Source organism: Chrysemys picta, chromosome 10 (assembly GCF_011386835.1).
Source record: "Chrysemys picta bellii isolate R12L10 chromosome 10, ASM1138683v2, whole genome shotgun sequence".
Taxonomy (NCBI): domain Eukaryota; kingdom Metazoa; phylum Chordata; order Testudines; family Emydidae; genus Chrysemys; species Chrysemys picta.
The window spans coordinates 68696422-68723065 of NC_088800.1; the positions used below are offsets into that span (position 1 = coordinate 68696422).

General features: G+C 42.7%; 3 protein-coding genes across 4 annotated transcripts in view; 1 reads left to right on the forward strand and 2 right to left on the reverse strand.

The window, feature by feature from the left end:
• Positions 1-26644, reverse strand: part of LOC135973815 (uncharacterized) — a 1510190-nt gene that overhangs the window by 756729 nt on the left and 726817 nt on the right. The gene's annotated exons all lie outside the window — the stretch shown is intronic.
• The window catches only part of BMERB1 (bMERB domain containing 1), a 121220-nt gene that overhangs the window by 60616 nt on the left and 33960 nt on the right, over positions 1-26644 (forward strand). For both annotated transcript variants that reach the window (XM_065559959.1, XM_005307571.5), the window contains exon 2: positions 2267-2390. In XM_065559959.1, coding sequence (XP_065416031.1) covers positions 2267-2390 — 124 coding nt within the window. The remainder of the gene's footprint in view (positions 1-2266; positions 2391-26644) is intronic.
• LOC135974057 (uncharacterized) lies at positions 15142-17424 on the reverse strand. Its single transcript, XM_065559958.1, has 2 exons — positions 16706-17424; positions 15142-15711 (listed from the first exon to the last, which is right to left on the reverse strand). Exons 1-2 carry the CDS (start codon positions 17280-17282, stop codon positions 15236-15238), a joined length of 1053 nt encoding a protein of 350 aa, XP_065416030.1. The 5' UTR covers positions 17283-17424; the 3' UTR covers positions 15142-15235.

Genomic DNA, 26644 nt, shown 5'->3' on the forward strand with positions numbered 1-26644 from the left:
ACTGGTCACGAATAATAATATTCAGTAAGATGGGACCTAATACTGATACCAGCTAGAAACCTCTCCTAAATGAAATACATCATCATCATCTATAATTTTCTCCTTATTTAGGCCCTTTAGGTTGTTTCCAGTCCATGAGACAGAATCAAGTCAGTTTGGCTTAATGCTGATAATAAAATTTTTAATTTCCAAATATACTGTATAACATTCCTTCATCTATCAGTTTTGTAATTTTATTTAAAAAGCTATCAATTTTTGTTCTTTATAAATCTGTGCTACTTTTGCTCATGGTTCTGTTATCTTCTAGCCATTTAGTGATTTTACTTTTCTTTTCATATTTGCTCCATTGTTTTACTAGGAACTGAAATTGCCAGTCTATAGTTGCCAGGGTAACTCTTCTTTCCTTTTTTGAAGATTGAGTCTATATTTGCTTTTTTCAGTCCTAAGGTATTTTCCCAATTCTCGACTCTCCAAGAATAGGTATTGGTGAGTTAGCTAATACAGAAGCCATGTTGATTGCAGGTATTCTGAGGAAAAACAGATCTGGATGTCTTCCTCTGTGTTAATAATAATAATAATAACAATAATGTCTATTTTTTATACAGCACTTTCCATCATTAGATCTCAAAGCACTTCACAATCTTCTTAATGTTCTTCTCACAATACCCTGGTGAGATAGTAAAGTATTTCCCCCCAATTTAATGAATGGGGCACGGAGAGGCTAAGTGACTTGCCCAAGGTCTCACAAGAAGGCCATGGCAGAGCAGGGAACTGAACCCATGCCAGTGCCCTAACCACTAGATGGTCGCTGTAATATGAGACCTTAAGAGCAGTTGGGTAGAGTAAAAAGGAGAACATAAGGAGATTGATAGTGCTTGAAGATGGATAACGCCACAGAGGGGACTGTAGCTTTATTCATATTCCAAGTCTTCTTTGCAAGAAGTTATGTTCAGCTGCCTGGGCCTGGTCTTTATGGTGGTACTTTCAGAATTTGTTTCCTTGTAATTGGCTAGAGCTGCATTCTCCTAATTCAGAAATGCAGCTAATGCTATAATTTCATTTGTGTCCTGTACATATGGGTGTTCAAATGTAGCTAGTGAGTTTGGGTGTCTCAGTTTTTGTTATTTAATCTGAGACTAAAAGGGCCTGATTTTCAGAGGGCAAGTGCTCAGCACTGTCTGAAAACCAAGCCTCTTTAAGTTGCTTCCCAAAAACTAAAGCACCCCAAAATCATTAGTCACGTTTGAAAATCTTGGCTAAGATAAATAAATGTGATAAAACATCAGTATAAGGTTTCCGGAGGTCAGACTCCTGCTTCCCAAAGCAACTCTCTGTAGACTGATAGTACCTACTTCTACCAATAGGGAAGAGAGAACATGTCAATTACACAAAAATAATAATAAAAGGGGCCTGCTTGATCCTGCCAGCTGCTGAACACCTCGTACAAAGTACTGTGTATCCTCCACTCCACCTGATTTCAATGGAAATCATGATTACTAGCATTTCTCTGGGCTGCCCTTTTAACTGCTTGTCTCATTTAAATCAATGGAGTGCCAGGAAGAATCATAGGAATTAGATAGATAGAAAATTCTTATTAGTTCATTTTGTCCATATCTCTTCCAATGCAGGATTGTTCACAATAGTGAATTGTTGTAGCTGGTAAGTTTTGTAGCAGTTATATTGCTATATTTTAAAAGTCTGTAGTGATGTAAAATAAGACACAGCAGCTCTCACTGTACACTGGGTTACCATAGGTTAGGCTTTCTTATGAGTTGTAATATATTCTGACCAGGGCTGGCTCCAGGGTTTTTGCCGCCCCAAGCGGCGCAAAAAAAAAAAAAGAAGCCGCGATCGCGATCTGCGGCGGCAATTCAGCGGGAGGTCCTTGGCTCGGAGTGAGGGACCGTCCGCCGAATTGCCGCCGAATAGTTGGACCTGCCGCCCCTGTCCGGAGTGGCCGCTCTAAGCACCTGCTTGGCAAGCTGGTGCCTGGAGCCGGCCCTGATTCTGACTTACTGAAACATACGTCAAATCATATTAGAGATTTATAGGAATCCTTTTATTTTTAAATGATTAAAAATCATTGAAAGTACCCAGCAAAACAAGAAAGGACCAGTCCACCTACCATCCAGCTACTATGTTTCTTGCTACCCACATTAATTGCACCATGGCCTGGCACCTCTGTGATTAAGTTGCATTCTTTAAAGGTCCTGCTAAGTCAGTTTGACCATCCTCATTCATTTCCTGTCTTCCTTCACACACATAGATCAACTTGACATCATCTCAATGGCTGAAACAACAATGATGCCTGAGGAAATTGAATTGGAGATGGCAAAGATCCAGAGGCTTCGGGAAGTCTTAGTCAGAAGAGAATCAGAGCTCAGGTTTATGTAAGTACCAACTCTTCTGGGAAAATGCTAAGCAAAACTAATCAACATAGGAGTTTAGGTTTTTTTTTTATTCATTTGACACTTTATAAAAAGATGAAGAGTGCCCATTTTAGCTGAATGTTTGCAAAATGCCACTGGGAAATGATTTCTGTAGTTGCAAAGGAAGTTAAAATTTTTATCCAACATGTTTTACAGAATTTACAAAGAGGATCTATTGCTTACAAAAGGAAACATTGGAGAAATGCTTCTGGCAGAGTATGTTTTCACACCAGAGCTCATATCCTATGTGGGAGTGAGCATGGTGTGAAGAAACAACAACTAAATTCTACTCAAGTCTCATTGAAGTTAGTGGGATCTGCACATGAATACCCGAGGGTAAGAATTTAGCACTACTCATATAGGGTCAGATCCTCTGCTGGTGTAAATTAGTGATTACATTGATTTATACCACTTGAGAATCTGGCCCTTTTCTCTTCCCACCTACGCACCCATTTTAAAGGACAAATATAGAGCTTGATTCTTTAACTCTTACTCATGGGAGTAGTCCCATTGGCTTCAATGCTCCCTTACTCTCCTCTTCGATTCACTTGTGTGAGTAAAGCGGGGTTGGCCTCCTATTTTTTTACAACAAATCATGCAAACGTTTTTTTTATCCAGGTCTGGAAATTGCACTGTATTAGTGAATTTCAGACCAGAGCAAATGTACAGCCATAGCTTACATCCTTTTGAAATAATAGCTTTCTGACAGACTCTTTGTAATACTGACTGGAGTGATACTGCTAAAATAAACAAGAACAAGATTGGTTTTGTCACACCTGCTTCTAGGTAATCAAGTAAATACTTGGCTATCAGCTTCTATATAGATAGAGTCAGGTCAGGCAAAAGCGTTGCCAGAGACTCCTGTATTTTCCTTGAAATTTTCTATATCAAACAGTGCAAAGGGATTGAAATAAATTCTCCTAGTGAAAGTACAACAGTAGCTGTCTGTCTGTCATACTTTACTATATTCTTTCTCTTCACTTAGTCTATTTTTTCCTCATTTCCAGCCTCCCTTTTTCATTTCCCCAGTGCTCATGCTCATAGCTGTTCTCAACGCTCCTTTTCTCCTGTCAGGGGCAGAGTCAGCAGATTAACATGGAGGATTTGACAGTCAGACTGTTGAAAAGGGAACGTTGCCAAAACTGGCACCAACTACAGTGCTTTCCCAGTGTTATCCATAATCTGAATACACTCTGCTTAATACCCAGGAGCAGGCAGCAGCTGTCCACCTGCTGAAGTAGGACAGCTTCTCTGAGCACATACCATCTGTGCTGTTCTACATTGACTTTGGGATGCAATTCAAAATGTGGATGACGATTGATAACTTTTAAAGGCCTGAATGGTCTGGAATCTGGCTGTCTTGCAGGCTGCCCCTTGCTCTATTTCCCGCTACAGCAGATAAGAGCATCTAGAATACTCTTGCTATTGGTTCACGAGGTGAGACTCTGAGGCTGGCTGCAGAGACTTCTCTCCAACAAGGGCCTCCAGCATTGGAAATTGCTTCCCTTCACAGTCCCTAAGCACCCAAGACCAGTGAACTGCTGTGACTAAGACTAGTAGACATGCTGCAACATGTCTATTTGGTTTATTTCTTCTGATTTTTAAAATTCTTCTATTTTATTCCTGAAAAATGAGAGGAATATTGCCAATGTTTCCATAAGCCAGATGAGCAGGCGTTCTTTACTGCCACTCATTATGGATAGCTCATGTAAGTTGTGGTGGGTTTTAATTTTATAACACAAACCCTGCTTCCCCTCAAGCTAATGATACAACTTCCGTTAACTTCAGTGGGTCCAGGGCTAAGCATTTTACAGCTGCTCAAGCCATACATGGTTTATACATGAACCTATAACAATAAAAGGTAGGTACTTTCATTTATGGATGAGTTTATTACTTTCAGTTGTTTCCTGAAGTAAAGGAATTGTAGATGTCCTGAGACTAGTGATCTGTAGATAGTTAAGGCATTTCAGTAGCGGCATTCTCTTGCCAGGACTTGGTCTCTTTTGAAAGATTTGTATAGTCCGCTATATGGCCTGAACATAGCGAAGGGCTGAATTGATTCGGCCAGACTTTGAACATGTGATAGCTGAGAAACTAGCTATGCCATATCTAGTGCTCAGTCCGCTAAGTCTTCTCCGGCTTGGATGAGAACTCCAGTCTCTAATTAGTTCTGCTGCTGCTTTAGATTTCAGTTAATGGCATGATCAAAGTAAGCCAAAGAGTATATGGTGATGGAGCCCAGAGTGTGGAAGTGTGAGGGAGTAGGACACAGTTTAGTAAGTGTGATTGCATTCCTTATAATTAACCAAGATGCTAAAAGACTTTCTGGTATTGGAATATTGGACCCTTTTTTGAATTCATACAATAGTGAAAACAAAATGATGCCCTTATTCCAGATCAACTAACTGATCTTGCCACAAGCAGACTAGTTATTTTTTTCCTGTTACTTTTTCCTTTAGGCATGACTTTCCTTCCCACTGCCACTCTGTGATGTTGCTCTTTATGTCCTGCAAAGCCAGCCAAGGCAATGAAGTCTCACATTTACTATGTATTACTGCCTCTGCTTAAGAAAAAAGAAAATAAGTGGGGCTGGCTCAGATGCTGAATATGCCATAAACCATCAGCACAGTGGTGGTGCCGCTTCCCACCTTATAATTTTTAGCCCAGTGCTTAGTGCACTCACCTGGGTTCAATTTCCCCCTCTGCCAGAGGGTGAAAAAGGATTTGAACAGGGGTCTCCCAGGGGTCTTAGGGGATATTGTGATGTGTAGTGTTCTCCTCTCTTGTTTATTCTCACCTAAGTTTGGATAAATAATTAAAGAGTCATTAGGCCAGAGAGAATCAAACTGAGAATAACTCTATAGCTTAGTGGTTAGGGCACACACCTGGGAGAACCCAGCATCCAGTCTCCCTGCTCCAATGACTAATTATTTATACAAAGTGGAACAACTTCAACAGGAGAGACTGAGGGAGCCCCACATCAGAATATCCCAGAGCTCAGTGATTAGAGCACTTAGCTGACAGGAGTGGAAGACCCCTGTTCAAATCCTTTCTCTCCCTTGCTGAACTGGGGTCTCCCACAACCCAGGTAAGTGTTCTAACTAGGAGGCTAAAAGTTATACGGTGGCACCTCCTCCTCCAGCCAGCTTTTGAATGGGTCCTCATCCAGTACGTGGCCTCTGAGCACACCTACCAAATTGGGCCCTGCATGCAAGTGAGGTGGATGAATCCCTACCTTCCCCCACTTTGTGGATCACTCTGGGGCTTAGGAAGAAGACAGGTGTTCAGATGCATAGAGTGAGGCAGCAGAAATTTAGGTGTCAGGGAACTTTAATTGCAAAAACTTAGGCACTGAGTGTGTTTAGGGACCTATAGGGTTAGGCAGCAGCTGAGAGAGTTTTGTGGGTCGCAGTGGAGCCTAAAATTGTGACTTAGGTGCCTAAGTACCTTTGTGGATCTGTGCCATGATGCCTAAAGTTAGGCATCTAAATAATTGGCCTGATTTTCAGCCCTATAGCTCCGACTGAAGTCAATAAGAGTTGTGGGTCCTGAGTAGCTCTAAAAAAAAAATTCAGACCACTTTCTGAGGTGTTTAAATAATGATTTAGGTGCCTAACTTCAGGCACTAAAGTTTTAAAGTGCAGGTTTAAGTGTTTTGCTCAAGGTCACAGAGGAAGTCAGTGTCGGAATGAGATTGAGGACTCAGAAATTCCTGTCCCCAAATCCTGTGCTCAGATCATTCCATTCTCCAAGAACCATTAAAGATAAGGGCAACCATAGACTGAATTTTAACCTTTGGGGCTTCCATCATTTACAAGTAAGATTTTCAAAAGCACTCACAATAAACCTAACTCTATAATATCTTTTCAAAGCCAATTGTAAAATTCCCATTTATTTCAAGGGACAAAGAGTGAGGTCATTGTTGAGTGGTTTTGAAAATCCCAACTATACTTTTACAACTGTGGTCTAAAACACTCATTTTCAGCAGTTTTGTTTTGTTTTGTTTTCATTTAACTACAGAATAGCATCCCCAGTTCTCTGAGAGGAACCTAGGGAGTTAGAACAACTTTATAAATTCTATTTTATTATGATTTCAAAGTCCATAAACTACAAATAGTAATCGAAAGAAAGAAAGTCATGAAATGTACTGCTAGGCATCTATTAAGTAACAAACAAAATGAAAATGTCATTGCAGGTAAAATTTTTACTGCAGAGAGTATATCTATTTAAACACTTTAGATTAATTTTTCTTCCTTTAATTCCAAATGTATAACAGGCCACTATTTTCTAAAAGAATTACTTTTGCCAGATACATCAATTTTACCACTATTGCATCACTGGCGTTAGAAAGGTCTCTCCATTTTATAACTTAGTCCCTGGTATTTAATTATTTAATTAAACTATCATTTACACAGATAGTTAAATGTAATTAGACACATTTTGTAATTTTGTTTTTAAAAAGCTGTCTTTGATACTTTTAGAATTTGATCCTGAGCTTTCAGAACCACTGACCCCTGAGAGAATCAGCAGCAAACACATTTAATCATAGAACGTTGACTTGGCTCTTGGCAAGCTTATGGTCACTGGAGACAAAGCAAATTAAAAGAGGCTTTTCCATTTCAATATACAAAGCATCTAAAATAAAACCTATTCCCAGAAACCTGCTGCTCAGTCCCGTCCCACTTCACCAAAGGTTGCAAAAATGGACAGTTCCCAGTGGAATAATGGGGCTGGAGCATTTGTCTGCATTGGTTTTCTGTTAAAGGTTATCAAGTGTTGTTCCAGGAATTTCCCCATTGCCTGATGGTCTCTGCACACAAGCAGGGCAACACATCTCAAGTGAAATGCATCTTTGCTTGTTGGGTAGGACTGGCTGAGATAGGAGTTTCATAGGGTATCCCATAAGATTGTCAGGGGTTTAACCAACAGTTAGTTCCATATGTAGGGTTATAATTACACGTGTTCTTGAATCCATAGGACACTGAGGACATCACTTATGCTCCATGTCCTGTACTGCCATGGTACCTGCCTGTCTGCATTACCTACCCTGGCCTAATCTAACTCCCACCAGGAGCTCTGCTTCCATCTCCATTCTCATTCCTTCCCTGAAGCACATGAACCACCACCCTCTTCCTCAGCCAACCCATCAAGCATCAAAACATCACAATGATTTTAGGGAGATGAGAGATACAGGCTTCCTGCACCACCAGCCCTGCCTCCCAGCTGTTCCATGCTGCCAGCTCTTCCTCATCCATGCCCTGTTCTTCCAATATGACCACATCCCCTAGTGCAGTGGTTCTCAAACTTGTGTACTGGTGACCCCTTTCACACAGCAAGTATGAGTATGACACCCCCCCCCTTATAAATTAAAAACTCTTTTTTTATATTTAACACTATTATAAATGCTGGCGGTGAAGCAGGATTTGGGGTGGAGGCTGACAGCTCACGACCCCTCACATAATAACCTCATGACCCCCTGTCTGAGAATCCCTGCCCTAGTGTGCCTGGGGATCTGATGGAAGGATTTTAGCCTAGCTTAATTACAGATCAGTTATTGTATCAAAAACCTACCCTTTGATGATGTATTTTAGGAGCTTTTATCTCACTGCTTTTTCTACTCCTATTGGAGTGTGAATAAAAATAGAGGACCAGATCCCCAGTTGGTGTAAATCAGAGTAGCTCTGGCTCCACTGAAGTCAGTGGAGGGGTACAGATTTACAGCAGATGAGAACCTAACCCAGAGATTTCTAACTGAAATGATATGATGTTACTTTCCTTGGGAGGTTGTGCTCTAACAAGCTCAGCAAAGGGTTAGTGGAGCAATAATAAAATTCACTTATACTGGAGGCTTGAAATGGCTTAGCAATAATATGTGCATTGCCTTTGATAGTCACAGCATTTACTGCAGCACATATTTTAGCCAATGAAATATGTGCTTCCATGAACAAAGGACATTTGGTGAAGAGAAATTCTCCAGGTTAACACAGTTTCTAGTACAAAAATAACTAGTGAGGTCTGGCTGCTCAGCAGTCAATTAGCATTTCCCAACTCTCTTGTCTTCTGTGTATAAACCAGCAAGAAATTATCCACTGGTATGTGATTTGATGGATAATGTAATGTTCTTTCAGGCAGTTCCTTGTTTATGATCTATGTATCACGCATCTCCTACTTTTCTCTTCTCCCCTGCACACAGCATGAGGTGCAGTTGAAGACTGTCCTGCCTTTATTGTGGTTTAGAGACAGATCTGCTTCTCTGGGAAGTTAAGGTGTATGAGTCCAACTCTAGTTATTATAGTTGGTGCTGTACTGCACCATGCTGAAGATAATTAACTACTTCTAGATCCTTCTCTGCCTTGAACAAAATGACATGAATGACTAATGAATCTTGTAGGAAAACCTTCACTAAGGATAAAATGAAATCTGTTGCTTCTGTGTCACTAGGCAAATGCCAGCATGTTACATTACAGCATTCAGATTGGTAACACTCCAGTATTTAAATAGGACCTTTACTGAACAGATCACCACCATCAGGAGCTTTGTAAAAGTCATCCCAATGGGGGGGCCTGAGGAGGACAGTACAGGCGGCTGATGAGATAAAAGCCATACACTTAAACGTCATCATTTTTTAAGGCTAATTTTAAAGCACTTGATGATGGCAAGGGAATACAGAGACAGACCCTAAGACTGAGCTCAGAAATAAAGGAATGTAGTAATATCTGACTAAATATTCAGCACTACACTTTAACTTCCCTGAAGGAGTATGTATGTATGTTCTATATTGGACATATATCCAAGTTGCAAAGTTCAGGTGAAGTCAGGTCTTTGGTTTTGGTTCAGACCCCTATACAGATATAATGTAGACATCTTCAGAGGGCCCTATTTTTCTGCTTACCATGTTAGGGTTATGTCTGAAGAACAAGTAGTTTCATAGTAAGAGCAACTTTTTTCAATCTTTTAATTTTTGACATTTTGATGAAATTTTGAAACAAAAAAAATGAGGACAATTTCAATGAAACTGAAGTAATTTCCTGCCCATTTTTTTGACCAGTCATAGAACTGGTTGAAATTTTTTGAATTTAAAAAAAAAAGGGGGATTGGACAGGATGCCTCTGAGAACATTTGCTTGGTTTGTCTACCACCTCAGTGAATCTAGAACATCCTGAGGCATGGTGACAAACATCTGAAGACTGTCCTGATTTGGTGTGTAGATCAAGATGTCCAATGCTGCCTGCATCTCATTTTGAGAATAGCAAAGGGAGCTACATAATTGGTAGCTGCCATCAAACCCATGAGACCCAGTAAGATGATTACCTTCCAGGATGAGTAGTCTCAAATTTGCTAAACCACTTGCTCTATTTTTAGTAACCTGTCCTCTGAAAGAAAAGCTTTCCTTGCTTCTGAGTGCAGTATAGAACCTATAAAAGGAATTCTCTGATGTGGCCAGATAGTTGATTTTTTTTTTTGACACTGAGATACAGACCCAGATCTGAAAAGATGGAGATTGTAAACATGATGTGGAGTGACACATCCTCACATGAAGTAGCTTTTAGCAACCAATCATCCAAATATGGGTAAACAAAACTACCCTGTTTTCTCAGATGTGTTGCTACTACAGAAAGGCAGTTTGAAAAGACTCTTTGTGCAGTTGACAGGCCAAACAGGTGCACCGTGTACTGGAAATGGTGCCCACCACCATGAAATGCAGATATTTTCAATACTGTGTGAGACAGAGATATGAAAATAAATGTCCTTTAAATCACGAGTGGTGAACCAATCCACAGCTGAAAGCTGGGAAATTATGGAGGCCAGGGTTAGCATAGAAAACCAGAACTTCTAGATATACCTGTCCAATTTTCCTACATCTAAAATTGGACAAAGACTCCCATTTTTTTCTGTGTCAGGCAGTACCTTGAAAAGAACTCACAGATGTTTGGGCACCTCCTTGACAGCTCCTATCTGGAGCAGCTTGTGTTCTTCTGTATAATATTGTAAGAAGGTTCCCTGAAAGGGGAAGGATAGGGAGAATTAAGAGGGGGCAGTTTTTCAAACTGACTGGCACAGCCCTTCTCTAGTACCCATAAATCCAAGGTTATCTGCCTCCATTTGTTGATAATTGGGCTAGCTTGTCCCCAAATAAAAGAAGAGATGGCTCCTGGCTGATTGGTCCATGACTCTTGATCCTCACATCAAATCTGGTGTTCACAGAAGATGAAGAAGAGGGAGAAGGTTTTTTCATCTTAGGTCTCTATCTGAAAGATGCTTTTTATGCTGGGTCTGGAATGAAGACGGAGATTGCTGATGCTGTTGCTGATGACTTTGATTTGAAGAAAAATAATTAGACAACTAAGGGTAATATTGCCCCTGGTATTGAAAAGAAGGAGTAGAAAGTCTCCTGAGTGAGGGATAGATACCCATGGAACAAGCAATGGATCTAGTTTTCTTTAATTTTTCCAACAGTTCATCAATCTTATTGCTGCAAAGACCATCTCCTTTGAAGGGGAGATCTTCCTCCTTGACTCTAGTGTCCACAGTCAAGGAAGAGGAACGGAGCCGAGATTGCCTCCTCAAGGTAACTGAGAATGCCAATGCTCTGGCGGAAGAGTCTGAAGCATCAAACGATGGTCTGAGAACATGCTTTGCCATATGCTGTTGTTCTGTCAAAATAGCATTAGCCAGTCTTCTTTTATCCCCTGGCAAATCTTGGACAAATGAGCCATCTTTTCCCATAAGTGGAATTGATAACAGGCCATCATTGACTAGCCACTCCAATTCCTAGAGAAGAAGACAAGAAAACTTTTCTTACAAGTGTATCAGTTTTTCTCTCCTCTCTCTCAGCAGGAGTAGAGTGAATTTGACCAGACCTAAACCTATATTGGCAGCAGCCACCATTAGTGAATTTGCACAGGCTGTGAATGAAAGTAAGAGAACCATTCATGTAGACTCTAGTACTGTTTGTTTTCTTGGAAATAGGTTGGCAGGTAGCAGGAATTGACCAAACAGTCTTCTTGACTGCAACATCCTATTCATGGAGGTAGCCACAAGAATGTCAAATACTGGATGGGAGACTTCCTCCATAGCCACCAAAGGTAAGTTTAATGTGGCTACCATGCAATCAACAAGGTCATACAGTTGCAAAGCACCCTCAAAACAGGAAGAAGCAAAAGTTACACCCACATGCTCATCAGGTAACAAATGGAGATAAAAGTCAGTATCCATTTGTTCCTGGTCAAAAAGAGGAGGTGTCTCCTCATCCACTTCTTCAGAAAGTGTATCAGGTACAACCGACTGAGCTACAGATGGATCTGGAGGAATCGGATCTGAGGAGTGTTGAGCCACTGGATCCTTATTGGATGACACTACACCTCTGCGTGTATAAAGGAGGATAATCCAAAAGTTGTTGTGATGGAACCCAACATGGCCATGAAGACCAGGGCTGACAGTTTCTTCAGTAGGTGGGATCTGGAAATATACCTATAAAAGGAGAAGTAAAAGGATAAGGGAAGAATCAGATTTCTTGATTCTTCCTCTAACCTCCACCAAAGAATACCTTGGATCTGTTATGGATCCACTGGAGACAGTGATGGAATCACAGAGTGAAGAGAAATAAAGGGTGAAAAATAGCTTTCTGGAGATCCCATAGGTGTCTCAGCACACTTGGAAGCAGTGAACAGTGGCTTTAAGACACCTTTCCATTTGCTCATTCCTGGACCAGAAATAAACCACAGGAAGTATAATCATGAAAAATCCAATGCTAACTCATTATTGACTAAATCTGAAAAGTATTTCTGTACAAAGAAACCAGCCTGCAGTTGAATATCTTCATTCTGAAGCTAGAAAAGGCATCAATAATCCTTTACATACACATGAAGTTTATTTTAAATTTAAATAGCAGGACCCAGAAATTCAAATACTGGGTCCCAGCGAGCATCAGGAGAACTGTTACTATTACTGGAATGTGGGGAGGGAGTGCTCTATTAAAGTGTACAGATAAATGGAGAAAGGGACAGTTCCTTGGATAGAGTCAAAATGAACAGGGCCCAATTCTCATGTATGCGAAAGTAGTAATTTTCAATCTGTGGTCCGCAGACTATGTCTAAGACTTCCAAAGAGGTCCACACCTCCATTCAAAAAATGTTATGGGTCTGCAAATAAAAAAAGGTTGAAAACCACTCCACTAGCGCTTCTATAAACCAGGGATAGCTCAGTGGTTTGAGCATTGGCCTGCTAAACCCAGGGTTGTGAGCTCAATCCTTGAGGGGGCAATTTAGGGATCTGGGGCAAAAATCTGTCTGGGGATTGGTCCTGCTTTGAGCAGCAGGTTGGACTAGATGACTTCCTGAGGTCCCTTCCAACCATGATATTCTATGATTCTCTGGCAGTGTAACGAAGCCTTTGGCCTTGTCTACACTACGAGAGTAGTTCGATTTTACTTGCATCGAATTTTTGTAATCGATATTGCAAAGTCGAACGTGTGTGTCCACACTAAGGACAGTAATTCGACTTTGTGCGTCCACACTAACGGTGATAGCGTCGACATTCGAAGCGGTGCACTGTGGTCAGCTATCCCACAGTTCCCGCAGTCCCCTCTGCCCATTGGAATTCTGGGTGTAGCCGGCAATGCCTTCTGGGTAACAAAATGAGTCGAGGGTGCTTTTGGGAAACTGTCGTCATCCGTCCATCACTCCCGCCCTCCCTCCCTGAAAGCGCCGGCGGGAAAACAGTTCGCGCGCTTTTCCAGTCATTGACAGCGCGGACGCCACTGTACTCCGAGCATGGAGCCCGCTGCGACCATCGCTGCAGTTGTGGCCGCTCTCAACGTCTCGCAGCTTATCATAAAGGTTTCCCTGAGGCAGATGCAGAAAAGTCAGGCAAGGAGGCTACGGCACCGCGGTGATGTCCTGAAGTCTGAGAGTAGCACAGACCTGTCAGAAAGCAGGCGACCCAGCGCCGAGGACATCACAGTGGCAATGGGTCATGTTGATGCCGTGGAACGGCGATTCTGGGCACGGGAAACAAGCACTGAGTGGTGGGACCGCATAGTGCTGCAGGTCTGGGATGAATCCCAGTGGCTGCGAAACTTTCGCATGCGGAAGGGAACTTTCCTGGAACTTTGTGAGTTGCTGTCCCCTGCCCTGAAGCGCAGTGACACCCGGTTGCGAGCTGCACTGAGTGTACAGAAGCGAGTGGCCATAGCCCTGTGGAAGCTTGCAACGCCAGACAGCTACCGGTCAGTCGCGAACCAGTTTGGGGTGGGCAAATCTACCGTGGGGGTTGTTGTGATGCAAGTAGCGAAGGCAATCGTTGATGTACTGCTGCCAAAGGTAGTGACCCTGGGAAACGTGGAGGCGATCATAGATGGCTTCGCAGCGATGGGATTCCCAAACTGCGGTGGGGCCATAGATGGAACTCACATCCCTATCCTGGCACCGGACCACCAGGCCACCCAGTACATTAACCGAAAGGGATACTTTTCCATGGTGCTGCAAGCACTGGTGGACCACAGGGGACGTTTTACCAACATCTACGTGGGATGGCCGGGCAAGGTTCATGACGCTCGTGTTTTCAGGAACTCTGGTCTGTTTAGACGGCTGCAACAAGGTATTTACTTCCCGGACCACAAAATAACTGTTGGGGATGTGGAGATGCCTATAGTCATCCTCGGGGACCCAGCCTACCCGCTAATGCCCTGGCTCATGAAGCCCTATACTGGCGCCCTGGACACTGAAAAAGAACTCTTCAACTACCGGCTGAGCAAGTGCAGAATGGTGGTGGAGTGTGCTTTTGGCCGTCTCAAGGGGAGATGGAGAAGCTTACTGACTCGCTGTGATCTCAGCGAAACCAATATCCCCATTGTTATAGCAGCTTGCTGTGTGCTCCACAATCTCTGTGAGAGCAAGGGGGAGACCTTTATGGCGGGGTGGGAGGTTGAGGAAAATAGCCTGGCTGGTGATTACTCACAGCCAGACAGCCGGGCGATTAGAAGAGACCAGCGGGAAGCGCTGTGCATCCGGGAGGCTTTGAAAGCAAAGTTCCTGAGTGAGCAGGGTAACCTGTGATTTTATAGTTTGTGTACTGAGAAGCTAAACCTGCCCCCGTTTCTTTACCCAGGTAATGTTGACTATCCTATCCAGTTACATACCCCCTTCACCCCCCCTCCAACACACGTGTCGAAATAAAAATAGTTCTACTTTGTTAAAGCACACCGTTTTCTTTAATACTGTTTTAGCGGGAATTTTTTAAAACTGGGACGCAGACTGTGGTGCGGGGCGGGTCTAGTGTTGTGATGCGAATGCAGCTTCTAAACTCAAGGATTGACAGGCTCCGCTGCGGTGGGATGCTTGTTTCAACGGAGCCTGTCACCCCTCCTGATCGGGACTGTGTGTATGGGAGGTCTATTTGACTTTGTGGCAGGGGGAGGACGGTTACAGATCCCATGCTGTGTGGCTCTGTGATCCTGTCTAAGGACCGGCGCTTAAGATCTGTAACTGCCCTCCCCCGCCACAAAGTCACAGAGCAACCCACCCCCCCGCAACATTACATCAAAACAACCTCCCAGACTAACCGGGGCAACTAGTCACTGCATCACTGCACTGTGTATGTGCCCTGCTGCTGTGCCTGCCCCCGACTATGTACCCTGCCAAAGGAGACTGTCCTGTCCAATTTCCAACCCCCTTTCCCCTCCTCCTCCAAAAGAACATGATTGAAACAGTAGTTAACAGAAACGAATTTTTTATTATCAACTACACATGGCATTGGGAGGTGAAACTTGGACGTGGGCTTGTGTCAGGCGGGAAGGAAAGAACTTTTCAAATTTTGGGAAATGAGAGCCTTCTGCTACTAGAGCTCTCTGCAGGGGTGGAGTGAGAGTTAGCAGGGACTCTGCCGCCTCTCCTTCTTTGCACTTTGGGTGAGGTGGGTATGGGACTTGGTGGCGGGGGAGGGCGGTTAGAGATGGACTGCAGCGGGGCTCTGTCCTCCTGCCTCCGTTCCTGCAGAACATCCACAAGGCGCCGGAGTGTGTCCGTTTGCTCCCTCAGTAGTCCAAGCAGCGTTAGAGTCGCCTGCTGGTCTTCCTGCCGCCACCTCTCCTCCCGATCCATGTTGGCTTGGTGCATTCGGGTCAAGTTCTCCCGCCACTGGGTCTGCTGTGCTGCCTGGGCTTGGGAAGAGGCCATAAGCTCAGAGAACATGTCCTCCCGTGTCCTCTTCTTCCTACGCCTAATCCGCGCTAGCCTCTGGGAGTGTGATTCCAGGCTAGGTTGTGAGACAGTCGCAGACGGGGCTGTGGAAATGGGAAAAAGGGAGTGAATTCCTCTGAAAGATAAATGTAGTTGTGAACAAAGAACATAGTCTTTCTCTGTGAACAAGACCATGCACAGCACCTTTCACATGCGCACTCAGCACAAGGTCGAATTCTCGGCCTTCGCATTCTGTGCCTGGGGTCTTGAACAGCACATTTGAGAAGCGAGGCAGCACAACGGAATTTCTGTTGCAGGCAGACATGGTAAGCCGTACACTTGTGGCAGTTTAAAACTTTTATATTACCACTGGCCTCATTTCACATTTAAATCAATGTCAGTCCCTGCTGCCAGCAATCCGGCAAGCGGGAACTCTGCCCCTGTCCCACCCCCTCGCGGCTGTCCCCGGGAACGATCCCTTTCGGCTGCCCCTCTCCCGCCTCCACCGCGTGGCTGCAAACCAGCGGTGACAGTTCTGTAAAGGAACGGGAAAGCAGTCCCAACACTAACATTCCCCTACCTAATTAAAAGCAGGTCACCATGGCCGACATCACCCTGATGAGGATCTCCGAGAGCGACAAAGAGAGAATGCTCCGGGAAAGCCTCCAAAGACCAGGGCCGTATGCCGCCCTGCTGTGCAGAGCAATGATCCCCGAGTACCTGATAATCTCGTGGCGCGGCAACGTGTCGTACTTCGGAGGACCCAATAAGGCCGCTCTCCCCAAGAACCTCATGCAACGGCTTTCAAGTTACCTCCAGGAGAGCTTCATCGAGATGTCCCAGGAGGATTACTGCTCTATCCCCGCACATATAGACCGCATTTTACTGTAGCTGCAGTAGCAGGGAATACACAGTAGAGCGGCTTGTGCAGGACAATCACTGAAAACCGGACATTGCTAGATTTCTTTTCAAAACTTGCACTGCCCCTTACTAAACCGTTAAGCGCCTAGGGCACACTAATCATGAACAACCCATTCTTTTAATTGTTAATATTCCTGTTTTGTTAAAAATAAATGTTTAGATGTTTACAACACTTACTGGCTGATCCTTCACCAGATTCTGTGTCCGGGGTAATGGCTGGGGACGCTTCGTAGGGGATCTCTGTAAGGGTGATGAAGAGATCCTGGCTGTCGGGGAAATCAGCGTTGTGAGAGCTGCCAACTGCCTCGCCCTCCTCATCTCCTTCCTCATCTTCCCCGTCCCCTAACATGTCTGAGGAACCGGCCGTGGACAGTATCCCATCCTCAGAGTCCACGGTCACTGGTGGGGTAGTGGTGGCGGCAGCACCGAGGATGGAATGCAGTGCCTCGTAGAAACGGGATGTCTGGGGATGGGATCCGGAGCGTCCGTTTGCCTCTTTGGTCTTCTGGTAGCCTTGTCTCAGCTCCTTGATTTTCACGCGGCACTGCGTTGCATCCCGGCTGTATCCTCTCTCTGCCATGTCTTTAGAGATCTTCTCGTAGATCTTTGCATTCCTTCTTTTGGATCGCAGCTCGGAAAGCACGGACTCATCGCCCCACACAGCGATGAGATCCAAGACTTCACGATCAGTCCATGCTGGGGCTCTCTTTCTATTCACAGACTGCATGGCCATCACTGCTGGAGAGCTCTGCATCGTTGCCAGTGCTGCTGTGCTCGCCACGATGTCCAGACAGGAAATGAGATTCAAACTGGCCAGACAGGAAAAGGAATTCAAATTCAAATTTTCCCGGGGCTTTTCCTGTGTGGCTGGTCAGAGCATCCGAGCTCGCACTGCTGTCCAGAGCGTCAACAGAGTGGTGCACTGTGGGATAGCTCCCGGAGCTATTAGCGTCGATTTCCATCCACACCTAGCCTAATTCGACATGGCCATGTCGAATTTAGCGCTACTCCCCTCGTCGGGGAGGAGTACAGAAGTCGAATTAAAGAGACCTCTATGTCGAACTAAATAGCATCGCAGTGTGGACGGGTGCAGGGTTAATTCGATTTAACGGCGCTAACTTCGACATAAACGCCTAGTGTAGACCAGGCCTTTGAATGGACACTTTAAGGCTTTATGCTGACAGAGCAGTGAAAAAGGCTTTAGTGTAAATGAGAGGCAGGCTGCCTTCCAAAACTGTGTCAAGAGATCTCAGGGACTGGTGCTGATCCATGAACCGGTCATTGAGAACCACTGTTATAGAACATCAAGAATCCTTCTAGACAGTAAAAATCTTGTCATGTCTTCCTTCATCTCTTTTACACTGTTCCATCACATCTACTTGTCTAGAATTTTAAATCTTTTAAATATTTCTGTTTGTTTTTTCTCTAAAACTCTCTCCGCTTCAACAAGCTGGAGATTTTAGGTGGGATTCTTTTGTGATCTGACCTATCTGCCCCTTTACATTTCTTTTTTTCTTTTCCCCTTTTTCTCCCCTGTGTCCCAATCTCTCCTCTCCATTTCTACTCATCTTCTCTCTCTCTCCTCTCCATCCTGGGACAAAAGTGCTGGACCTGGAGTCCTAATCACCCTTCAAATGTGGTAGGTCAGAGTTTTGCAGGGTGACAAAATAATTGGTGGCTGTCTTGCTTCAAATATAGATGAATGGAGATCCCTGAAAAACATACATTTAAATTACAGTGTTTCTTTAATTATATTAAGAAACATGTGCATTTTGGAATGTTATTATTTGTGTTTTTCAGCAAATAAGTATCTTTTTAAAAAATGTGCCGTGACTATGATAAATGGAGTAGGAGCCCAAGATAAATGTGTTATCAGCAAAGTATTTAAAGAATTGCAGACACTATGTTTATCTTGCAGGATGTTTGTATCCTAAAAAAAGGAACAACATAGAAGGCAGAAAGCTCATTATTTGTAGCGTGCAGGTGGGAAAATAATTATTTAGATGTTTGCACACTGAATTTGTGATATGGTTATTATGAACCTATGGAATAGGAAAGGGAGCATTGCCTAGTGACTAGACCAAACGACTGGGAATCAGAAGCTCTGGATTCTATCCCTGACCCTGCCATCTCTTTGGGACAAAACTTAAGCCAACATTTTAAAAATTGACCTTTAATTTTGGATGCTTCTGTTTTTGGGAACCCAACTGCAGACACCTTGGGATTCATCTTCAGAAGTATGGCAGACTTGCAGGTCCAGTCGAAGTCAATAGGAATACTCACAGATGTTTACAGGATTAGGAGCTTATAATATATGGTGCAGATACAATATTTGTGACAATAGAATCATCATCTTGCATAGTTGTTCTTCATATATGCCAAGATTCTCTCCAATAGCTTTAATATCCCTGTGTAATGGTATTTCAGGTATAGCACTGCTTCTGCTCACAAACACACATCAGATTTTAAAAAAATGTTTTTTAAAAAGAAAATAATTATAGGAAATAATTCTATTCAACTTCCAAGAGGGTAATTGATTGAGATAGTACATTGGTAAATTAGAAAAATCATAAAATGGAGTCATTATTCTGTTTTGTTTTTTCATTACTAAATGAAATCTAAATTAAGAACCATGACTGACATCATCTGCAGCTGCTGGTACAATATATTGTTTAAATATATGGAGGGATGAAAACAAATGGTGTAAAGTGCATCCATTGTTTGCAACAAGATGAAGAGTAAGGAAGAATGATTATAATCAGTGTGCATAACAGTTTTGGAAAGGAAATAGTATTGACAGGCCAATGCAAAATAGCATAACTTCTTTTTCAGATGTGTTTAATTGGATTTTATCATTGGGTATAGCACTGACATAAATTAGTGGTTATCATTTGATAGATGATGCACTAATAGTTGGTTCCTTACAGGGGGAAAAAATGGTTTTCATCAGTCTATAGATGCAAAAAGAACAGGAGGACTTGTGGCACCTTACAGGCTAACAAATTTATGTGAGCATAAGCTTTCGTGGACTACAGCCCACTTCTTTGGATGCATAGAGTGGAACATATATTGAGGAGATATATATGTTCCATTCTATGCATCCGAAGAAGTGGGCTGTAGCTCACGAAAGCTTATGCTCACATAAATTTGTTAGCCTGTAAGGTGCCACAAGTACTCCTGTTCTTTTTGCGGATACAGACTAACACTGCTGCTACTCTGAAACCAGTCTATAGATGTTCAGCATTCAATTTTTTTTCTTCTTAAAAGAAAAACTGGTATTTCATAACTAAATGAAGGTTCAGTTGATAACTGGGACCCTGCACTCCTTCAATGGATGGATGATGCAACATGAATACTTTACAAATGCATTATGGGTGAGTTATCACTGAAAGAGCGGTCAGCCAATTCCAGACCCTTCACAAAAAGATATTTTTGTGATTTCATTCATCATTTTGTGACTGGGTCTGTCGGTTTTTGATATTATCCCAAACAACAGAGAATTTATCTGTTAATGGATGATAAATCCCATAACTGGCTTCTAAAGAAACCATCAACAGATAATTAAATGATTGAAGAGCTATTCATATAGTAGTGAAGGCTGATTAACTTTTCATTGAAATGATATCCATTCTACCAGGAAAGAAAAGCCTGGTTCCTGGGATATTACTTTCTGTTTAAAGACAAAAGTATTAATTATCTAACAAAACTGATGGTCTGCCAAATTATTGATAAGAACTAAGGGTTCATCCAAAGTCCATTGAAATCAATGGAGCTTTGCCACTGACATCAGTGGGCTTAGGATCAGGCCCATAGTCAATAGCAACAGGCTGGTGAATTTCCTAAGAAAGTAAGAAAGGACCCCAAACTAGCTTGTAATTCCTGTGCCAGATCCTCAGCTGCTGTAAATTGGCATAGCTCCATTTGGAATATGGGTCAAACCAGTGGCCCATCTAATAAAGGATCCTGTCTCTAATTGTGGCTAGTACAGGTTGCTTCAGATGAAGATAGAATAAATGCTGTAGTAGGCAGTTACGGAATAACTTGCCAATAAGGAATGTTTCTTCCTGGTTCCCATTAATTGGCTTATGCCCTGAAGCATCCCTTCACAACTCGGTTAATTTTTATCCCTTATCTCTAGATATTCTTATTATCCAGATAAATGTCCAGTCCTTTCGTAATTCTTGCTATGCTTCTGGTCTCAATGATATCATATGGCAATGAGTTCCATAGGCTAATCATGTGCTATGTAAAAATGCATATCTTTATATCAGTTTAAAATTTGTCACCTTTCAGTTTCATTGAAAGTTATCTTGTTTTTGTATTATGTAAAAGGGCGAGTAGACTTCTAGATAGAGAATCTCTCTTCTCTATGCCATTGAACTCAATGGAGCAATATTGATTTAAACCAGCTGAGAATCTGGCTCTCTGCATTACACAGTATCCACCCGAGTCTCAAACAACGGCTGTTATAGCATCCATTTTTGTTTTTTTATTATTCTACGTTGTGGAAATTAAAAAGAAAAACACTGGTTCTGATTTAACAAACGAAACTGCAAAACAAAAAAAACCCTTACGTTTCAAAAGAAAAACTCCCATACTGTGCCCTGCGGATTAAGGAACAACCTGGAGACAAACTGTACACGAAAGTTAATGATTAACCAGTCTAAGATCAATGACTTCTTATTCTTTCCTTTGGTGCAAACATCTGAGCACATAGTTCTTTCTTTAACCTTTAGTTTAATCACTTCCATATAATCCTGAACCAAGGTTTAGTGCACAAATTAACCAACCATTAAGTATCATGCAGTACGTGGGAGATCTGGTCTCCAATCAGTTCCTTATATTCAAAAGCAATGGTGGTTCAACATAAAACAACACAGAGGTTCCCAGATTATTTATCTGGGCTGTTGCAAAAATCCACCCATAGTTTTTAAATTGAACTCCTTCACAAATCAATGCCTCTGTTTTTGATTTCCCACTGTTAATGCTGATGTTGTATGGAATCTGGAGACACTTTATGATATTGTTGATACCAGTATTATAAAATTGCAAGGAATTTGCCCAGATATGCCATGTAAAGTATCTGTGAAAATGTTATGATTTGCCAAGTATGATGATCTTGTTTATATGTTTGTGTCATTGTATTGTGAGTTATAGATATGTATGGTATATTTGTATTTCAAAATTTGTGCTGTGTTTCTGGGTGACACCCCCAGACAGATTGGCATCAGCACTGCCTAACCTGTTCGATGGCCTACCAAGGGTCATCAGCTGTACAATGAGAACCCATTGAAAGGAGTCAGGGGATACACTTTTGAGTCAGCAAAGCATGTGGGGCATGCAGGTGGACAGAGAACTCTAAGGCTTTTCCATGCCATGTGCTGTGAAACTTGTGTTTGGAACACAGGAAGTACAAGCCACATGACAAAAGGAATAACAGGCAGCTGCATCATCTCCATTTTGTCTTAGTTCATTCCTGCTTCTTACCTCTGAAGTAACTTTTCTACAAACTGAAGCTCTAAACAAAGGACAGAATGACCCAAGCTGTGGATGTGTTCCAGAGGGTTTTTCAAGCCAGCAAACTCACCAGTGCTGCTAAGAACCTGATGTATGGACTTTGAAGTCTCTGTATGTATCTGAGTGTTTTATCATTTAACAACTCCCTTCTTGTTCTTTCTTTCTTTTACAATAAACCTTTAGTTTTAGTTACTAAAGGATTGGCTGGCAGCGTGGTATTTGGGTAAGATCCAAAGTAATATTGACCTGGTAATGTGGCTGGCTCTTTGGGGTCAGAAGAATATTTTGTATAGTGAGCAGTGTTTTTAAATAACTTCTCACTGTACTGGACCTATGTGCTGATTGGGAACCAGAGAACTGGAATGCAATAAAGAGGGCTGTGTGATTTCTTTTTTTGCTTCTTGATAACCAGTGTGCACAGTTTGTGACTGACTGGTGAGTCTAACCTTAGTGTTAATCACCTGTTTTGGGGAGAACCTCCTCTCCTTTATGCAGCCTGCACTTACCTTGACATTTTCAGTGAGGTACCCTGGTCACAAATGCCTCCAAAGTAGAAATAACAGAAAGTGAGAATACATAAATATTGAAATGAATCCAATAAATTATTATCCCAATAAAGAGGCTAGTCTAGTGGAATTAGCCCAGGGCTAGGAGTTAGGAACTTCTGAATTCAAATCCTCTCTCTACTGTATGGCCATAGGCAAGTCAGCTAGCCTGGATCTCAGTGACAACATCTGTAAAATAGGAATAATCACACTTAGTCTCCTACCTCATAGACATGATTTGAAGATTAATCAGATAAATAAAATTTGGGGCATTTGGATCTAAGGTTTAGGGGTAAGCAGACTAATTTGCTACTTTTACTTATTATGTATAGAAAAGACACCTTCATAAAGTGTTACTGCCAGGAATGTCCCTGATCCTGTTGCCACTGAATCATAGAAATGTAGTGCTGAAGGGACCTTGAGAGGTTATTTAGTCCATCCCCCTGTGCTGAGGTAGGACTCAGGGCTTGTCTAGACAAACAGTGCACAGCAACCTGGAATGTAAATCTACAGCGTACTAGACTGTTATGCAATAAGTAGCTGTGTGGACCCTGCTACCATGAACAACTATCTAGTCTAATTTCAAAGTGGAGTAGATCAAAGCACACTAGGGAACTTTTAATGTGCAATAGCAGCATTCACATGGACAGCCAGTGTGCAGAACACTAGTGCACTTGTTATAAATATAAAGAGAAGGGTAACAACCTTTGTGTATGCAGTAACATAAAATCCCTTATGGCCAGAGGTACAGAATCATTTACCTGTAAGGGGTTAATCAGTTCAATTAACCTAGTTGGCACCTGACCAGAAGGACCAATGGGGAAAGAAGATATTTTCAAATCTGAGGGGGTGGGGGAAGGTTTAGTTTGTGCTCTCTTTGTTGGTTCCCTCTCAGGACAAAGAGAGAAACCAAGCAGGTAAACCAGCTCCTAAAAACATCCTAAAATGATACATCTAAAATTACAGAAATTGTAAGTAATAGCAAGGAAATGCATTAGATTATCTTTTGTTTTAGCTTGTGAATTTTCCCTATGCTAAGAGGGAGGTTTATTCCTGTTTTTGTAACTTTGAAGTTGAGCCTAGAGGGGAATCCTCTACGTTTTAAATCTTATTACCCTGTAAAATTACCTTCCATCCTGATTTTACAGAGGTGTTTCTTTTACCTTTTTCTTTATAATAAAGTTCTTCTTTTAAGAACCTAATTGATTTTAAAAGCAGCAAGGAGTCCTGTGGCACCTTATAGACTAACAGACGTATAGGAGCTTGAGCTTTCGTGGGTGAATACCCACTTCTTCAGATGCATCTTGCATCCAAAGAAGTGGGTATTCACCCACGAAAACTCATGCTCCAATACGTCTGTTAGTCTATAAGGTGCCACAGGACTCCTTGCTGCTTTTACAGATCCAGACTAACAAGGCTACCCCTTTGATTAATTGATTTTAGTGTCCTAAAGATAAAGGGGCTGGTCTGTACTTTTATTAAAGGCAATTGGTTGGTATATTATTCTCAAGCCTCCCCAGGAAAGGGGGTGAAAGGGCTTGGGGCGATATTTTGGGGAAATAGGAACTTCAAGTGGTCCTTTTCCTGAATATTTATCTAAATCACTTGGTGGTGGCAGCAATATCGTCCAAGGACAAGAAAAGGATTTGTGCCTTGGGGAAGTTTTTAATCTAAGCTTGTAGAAATAAGCTTAGGGGGTCTTTCATGCGGGTCCCCACATCTGTACCCCAGAGTTCAGAGTGTGAAGGGAACACTAACAGCATTGTAGATTTAGACCCCAGCTTGCCGTGCACTGTTTGCCACCAGGAGAAGCCCTCAAGTATACTTAGAACATCCCTGACAGATGTTTATCTAACCTTTTCTTAAAAACCTCCAGTGAGAGGGATTCCACAGCCTCCCTTAGTAACTTATTCCAGTATTTAATGAGCCTTGTAGTTAGAAAGTTTTTTCCTAATATCTAATCTAAATCTCCCTTGCTGCATAGTAAGTTGATTACTTCTTGTCCTACCATCAGTGGACAGTGAGAATAGCTGATCACCATCCTCTTTATAACAGCCATAACTTGAAGACTCTGATCAGGGCCCTACTCAGTCTTCTTTCTCAAGACTAAACATGCCCAGTTTTTTAACCCTTCCTCAGAAGTCATGTTTTCTAAATCTTTCATCTTTGTTGCTCTCTCCTGGACTCACTCCAATTTGTCCACATCTTTCTTAAAGCATGGTGCCCAAAACTGGACACCATACACCAGCTGAGCCCTCACAAGGGCCAAGCAGAGTGGAACAATTACCTCCGGTGTTGTATATAAGACAGTCCTGTAAATACACCCCAGAATGATATTTGCTTTTGTTTGTAATTGCATCACATTGTTCTCTCATGTTCAATCTGTGATCCACTATAATCCCTAGATCCTTATCTGTGTACTACTTGCCAGTTATTCCCCATTTTGTATTTGCACATTTGAATTTTCCTTCCTAAGTACTTTGCACTTGTATTTATTGAATTTCATCTTGTGGATTTCAGACCAATTCTTCAATTTATCAATGTCCTTTTGAATTCTAAACCTGTCCTCTAAATTGCTTTCAAACCCTCCCAGTTTGGTGTCATCTGTAAATTTTATAACCATACTCTCCACTCCATTATCCAAGTCATTAATGAAAATATTGAATAGTACTGGACCCAGGCCAGACCCAGTCTGACAAGAAACCATTGAGAACTACTCTTTGAGTACAGTTTTTCACCCAGTTTTGCACGCATTTTACAGTAATTTCATCTAGACCAAATTTCCCTAGTTTGCTTATGAGAATGTTATATGGGACTGTGACTAAAGTCTTATTAAAATCAAGATATATCACAACTACTGCTTCCCATCCACTAGGCCAATAACCCTGTCAAAGAAGGAAATTAGAATGGTTTGGCATGATTTGTTCTTGTCAAATCTATGTCAACTGTTACTTATTACCCTATGATCCTCCAGGTGCTTACAAATTGGTTGTTTAATAATTTGTTCCACTATCTTTCCAGATATCAAAGTTAGATCTGATTGGTTATAATTCCCCGAGTCCTCTTTGTTCCCATTTTCAAAGATAGGTACTATGCTTGCTCTTTTCCAGTCCTCTGGTACTCACCTGTCTTCCATGAGATCTCAAAAATAATTGCTAATGGTTCTGAGATTGCTCTAGCTACTTCTGTAAGTACCCTAGTGTGAATTTCACCACTCCCTGCTGACTTGAATACATTTAACTTATCTAAGTATTCTTTAACCTGTTCTTTCCCTATTTTGGCTCATGTTCCTTCCCCCTTGTTGGGGGTGCTGGCTGTGGTGTGGGACCAGGGATGAGGGATTTGGGGTGCAAGAGGGGGCTCTGGGCTGGGGCAGGGGGTTGGTGTGTGGAGGCTGAGGGGGGGTGAGGGTTCTGGCTGGGGATGCGGGCTCTGGTGTGGGGCCAGGGATGAGGGATTTGGCATCCAGGGATTTGGGGTCTGGGATGGGGCTCTGGACTGGGGGGTGGAGCTGAGGGGTTCAGAGTATGGGAGGGGACTCCAGGCTGGGGGGTGGAGCCAAGGGATTCAGAATATGGGAGGGGGTTCTGGGAAGAGGCAGGAGGTTGGGGTATGGGAAGGGATATGGCTCTGGGCTGGGGGTGCAGGTTCCAGGGTGGGGCTAGAAATTAGGGGTTCAGGATGCAGGAGGGGGCTCCGGGCTGGGGTAGGAGGTTGGGGTGTGTGTGGGGGGTGAGGGCTCTGGCTGGGGGTGTAGGGTCTGGTATGGACTGGGGATGAGGGATTTGGGGTGCAGGAAGGGCCTGGGGCTGGAGTGGACTGCTTCCGGGAGCCGCGTGGAGTCACAGCAGCCAGGGAGCCTGCCTTAGCCCCACTGCGCCACCACCCAGACTTTTAATGACCACCACCAGGGTCCCTTTTTGACTGGGCATTCCAGTCGAAAATCGAACGCCTGGCAACCCTTCACCTCAGCCTTCTTGGTGTTGTCTGCTCTGTAATTAGCTCTCCTTCCCTGCTAAGTAGTGGGCCTACATCTGCCTTCATCTTTCTCTTG

Coding starts and splice junctions, on each gene's coding strand:
- LOC135974057 (XM_065559958.1), bottom strand. CDS start 17,282: ATGCAGAGCTCTCCAGCAGTGATGGCCATGCAGTCTGTGAATAGAAAG. Junction 15,712..16,705: donor ATCTGGTGAAGGATCAGCCA/GTAAGTGTTGTA, acceptor CCATTTCCACAG/CCCCGTCTGCGACTGTCTCA.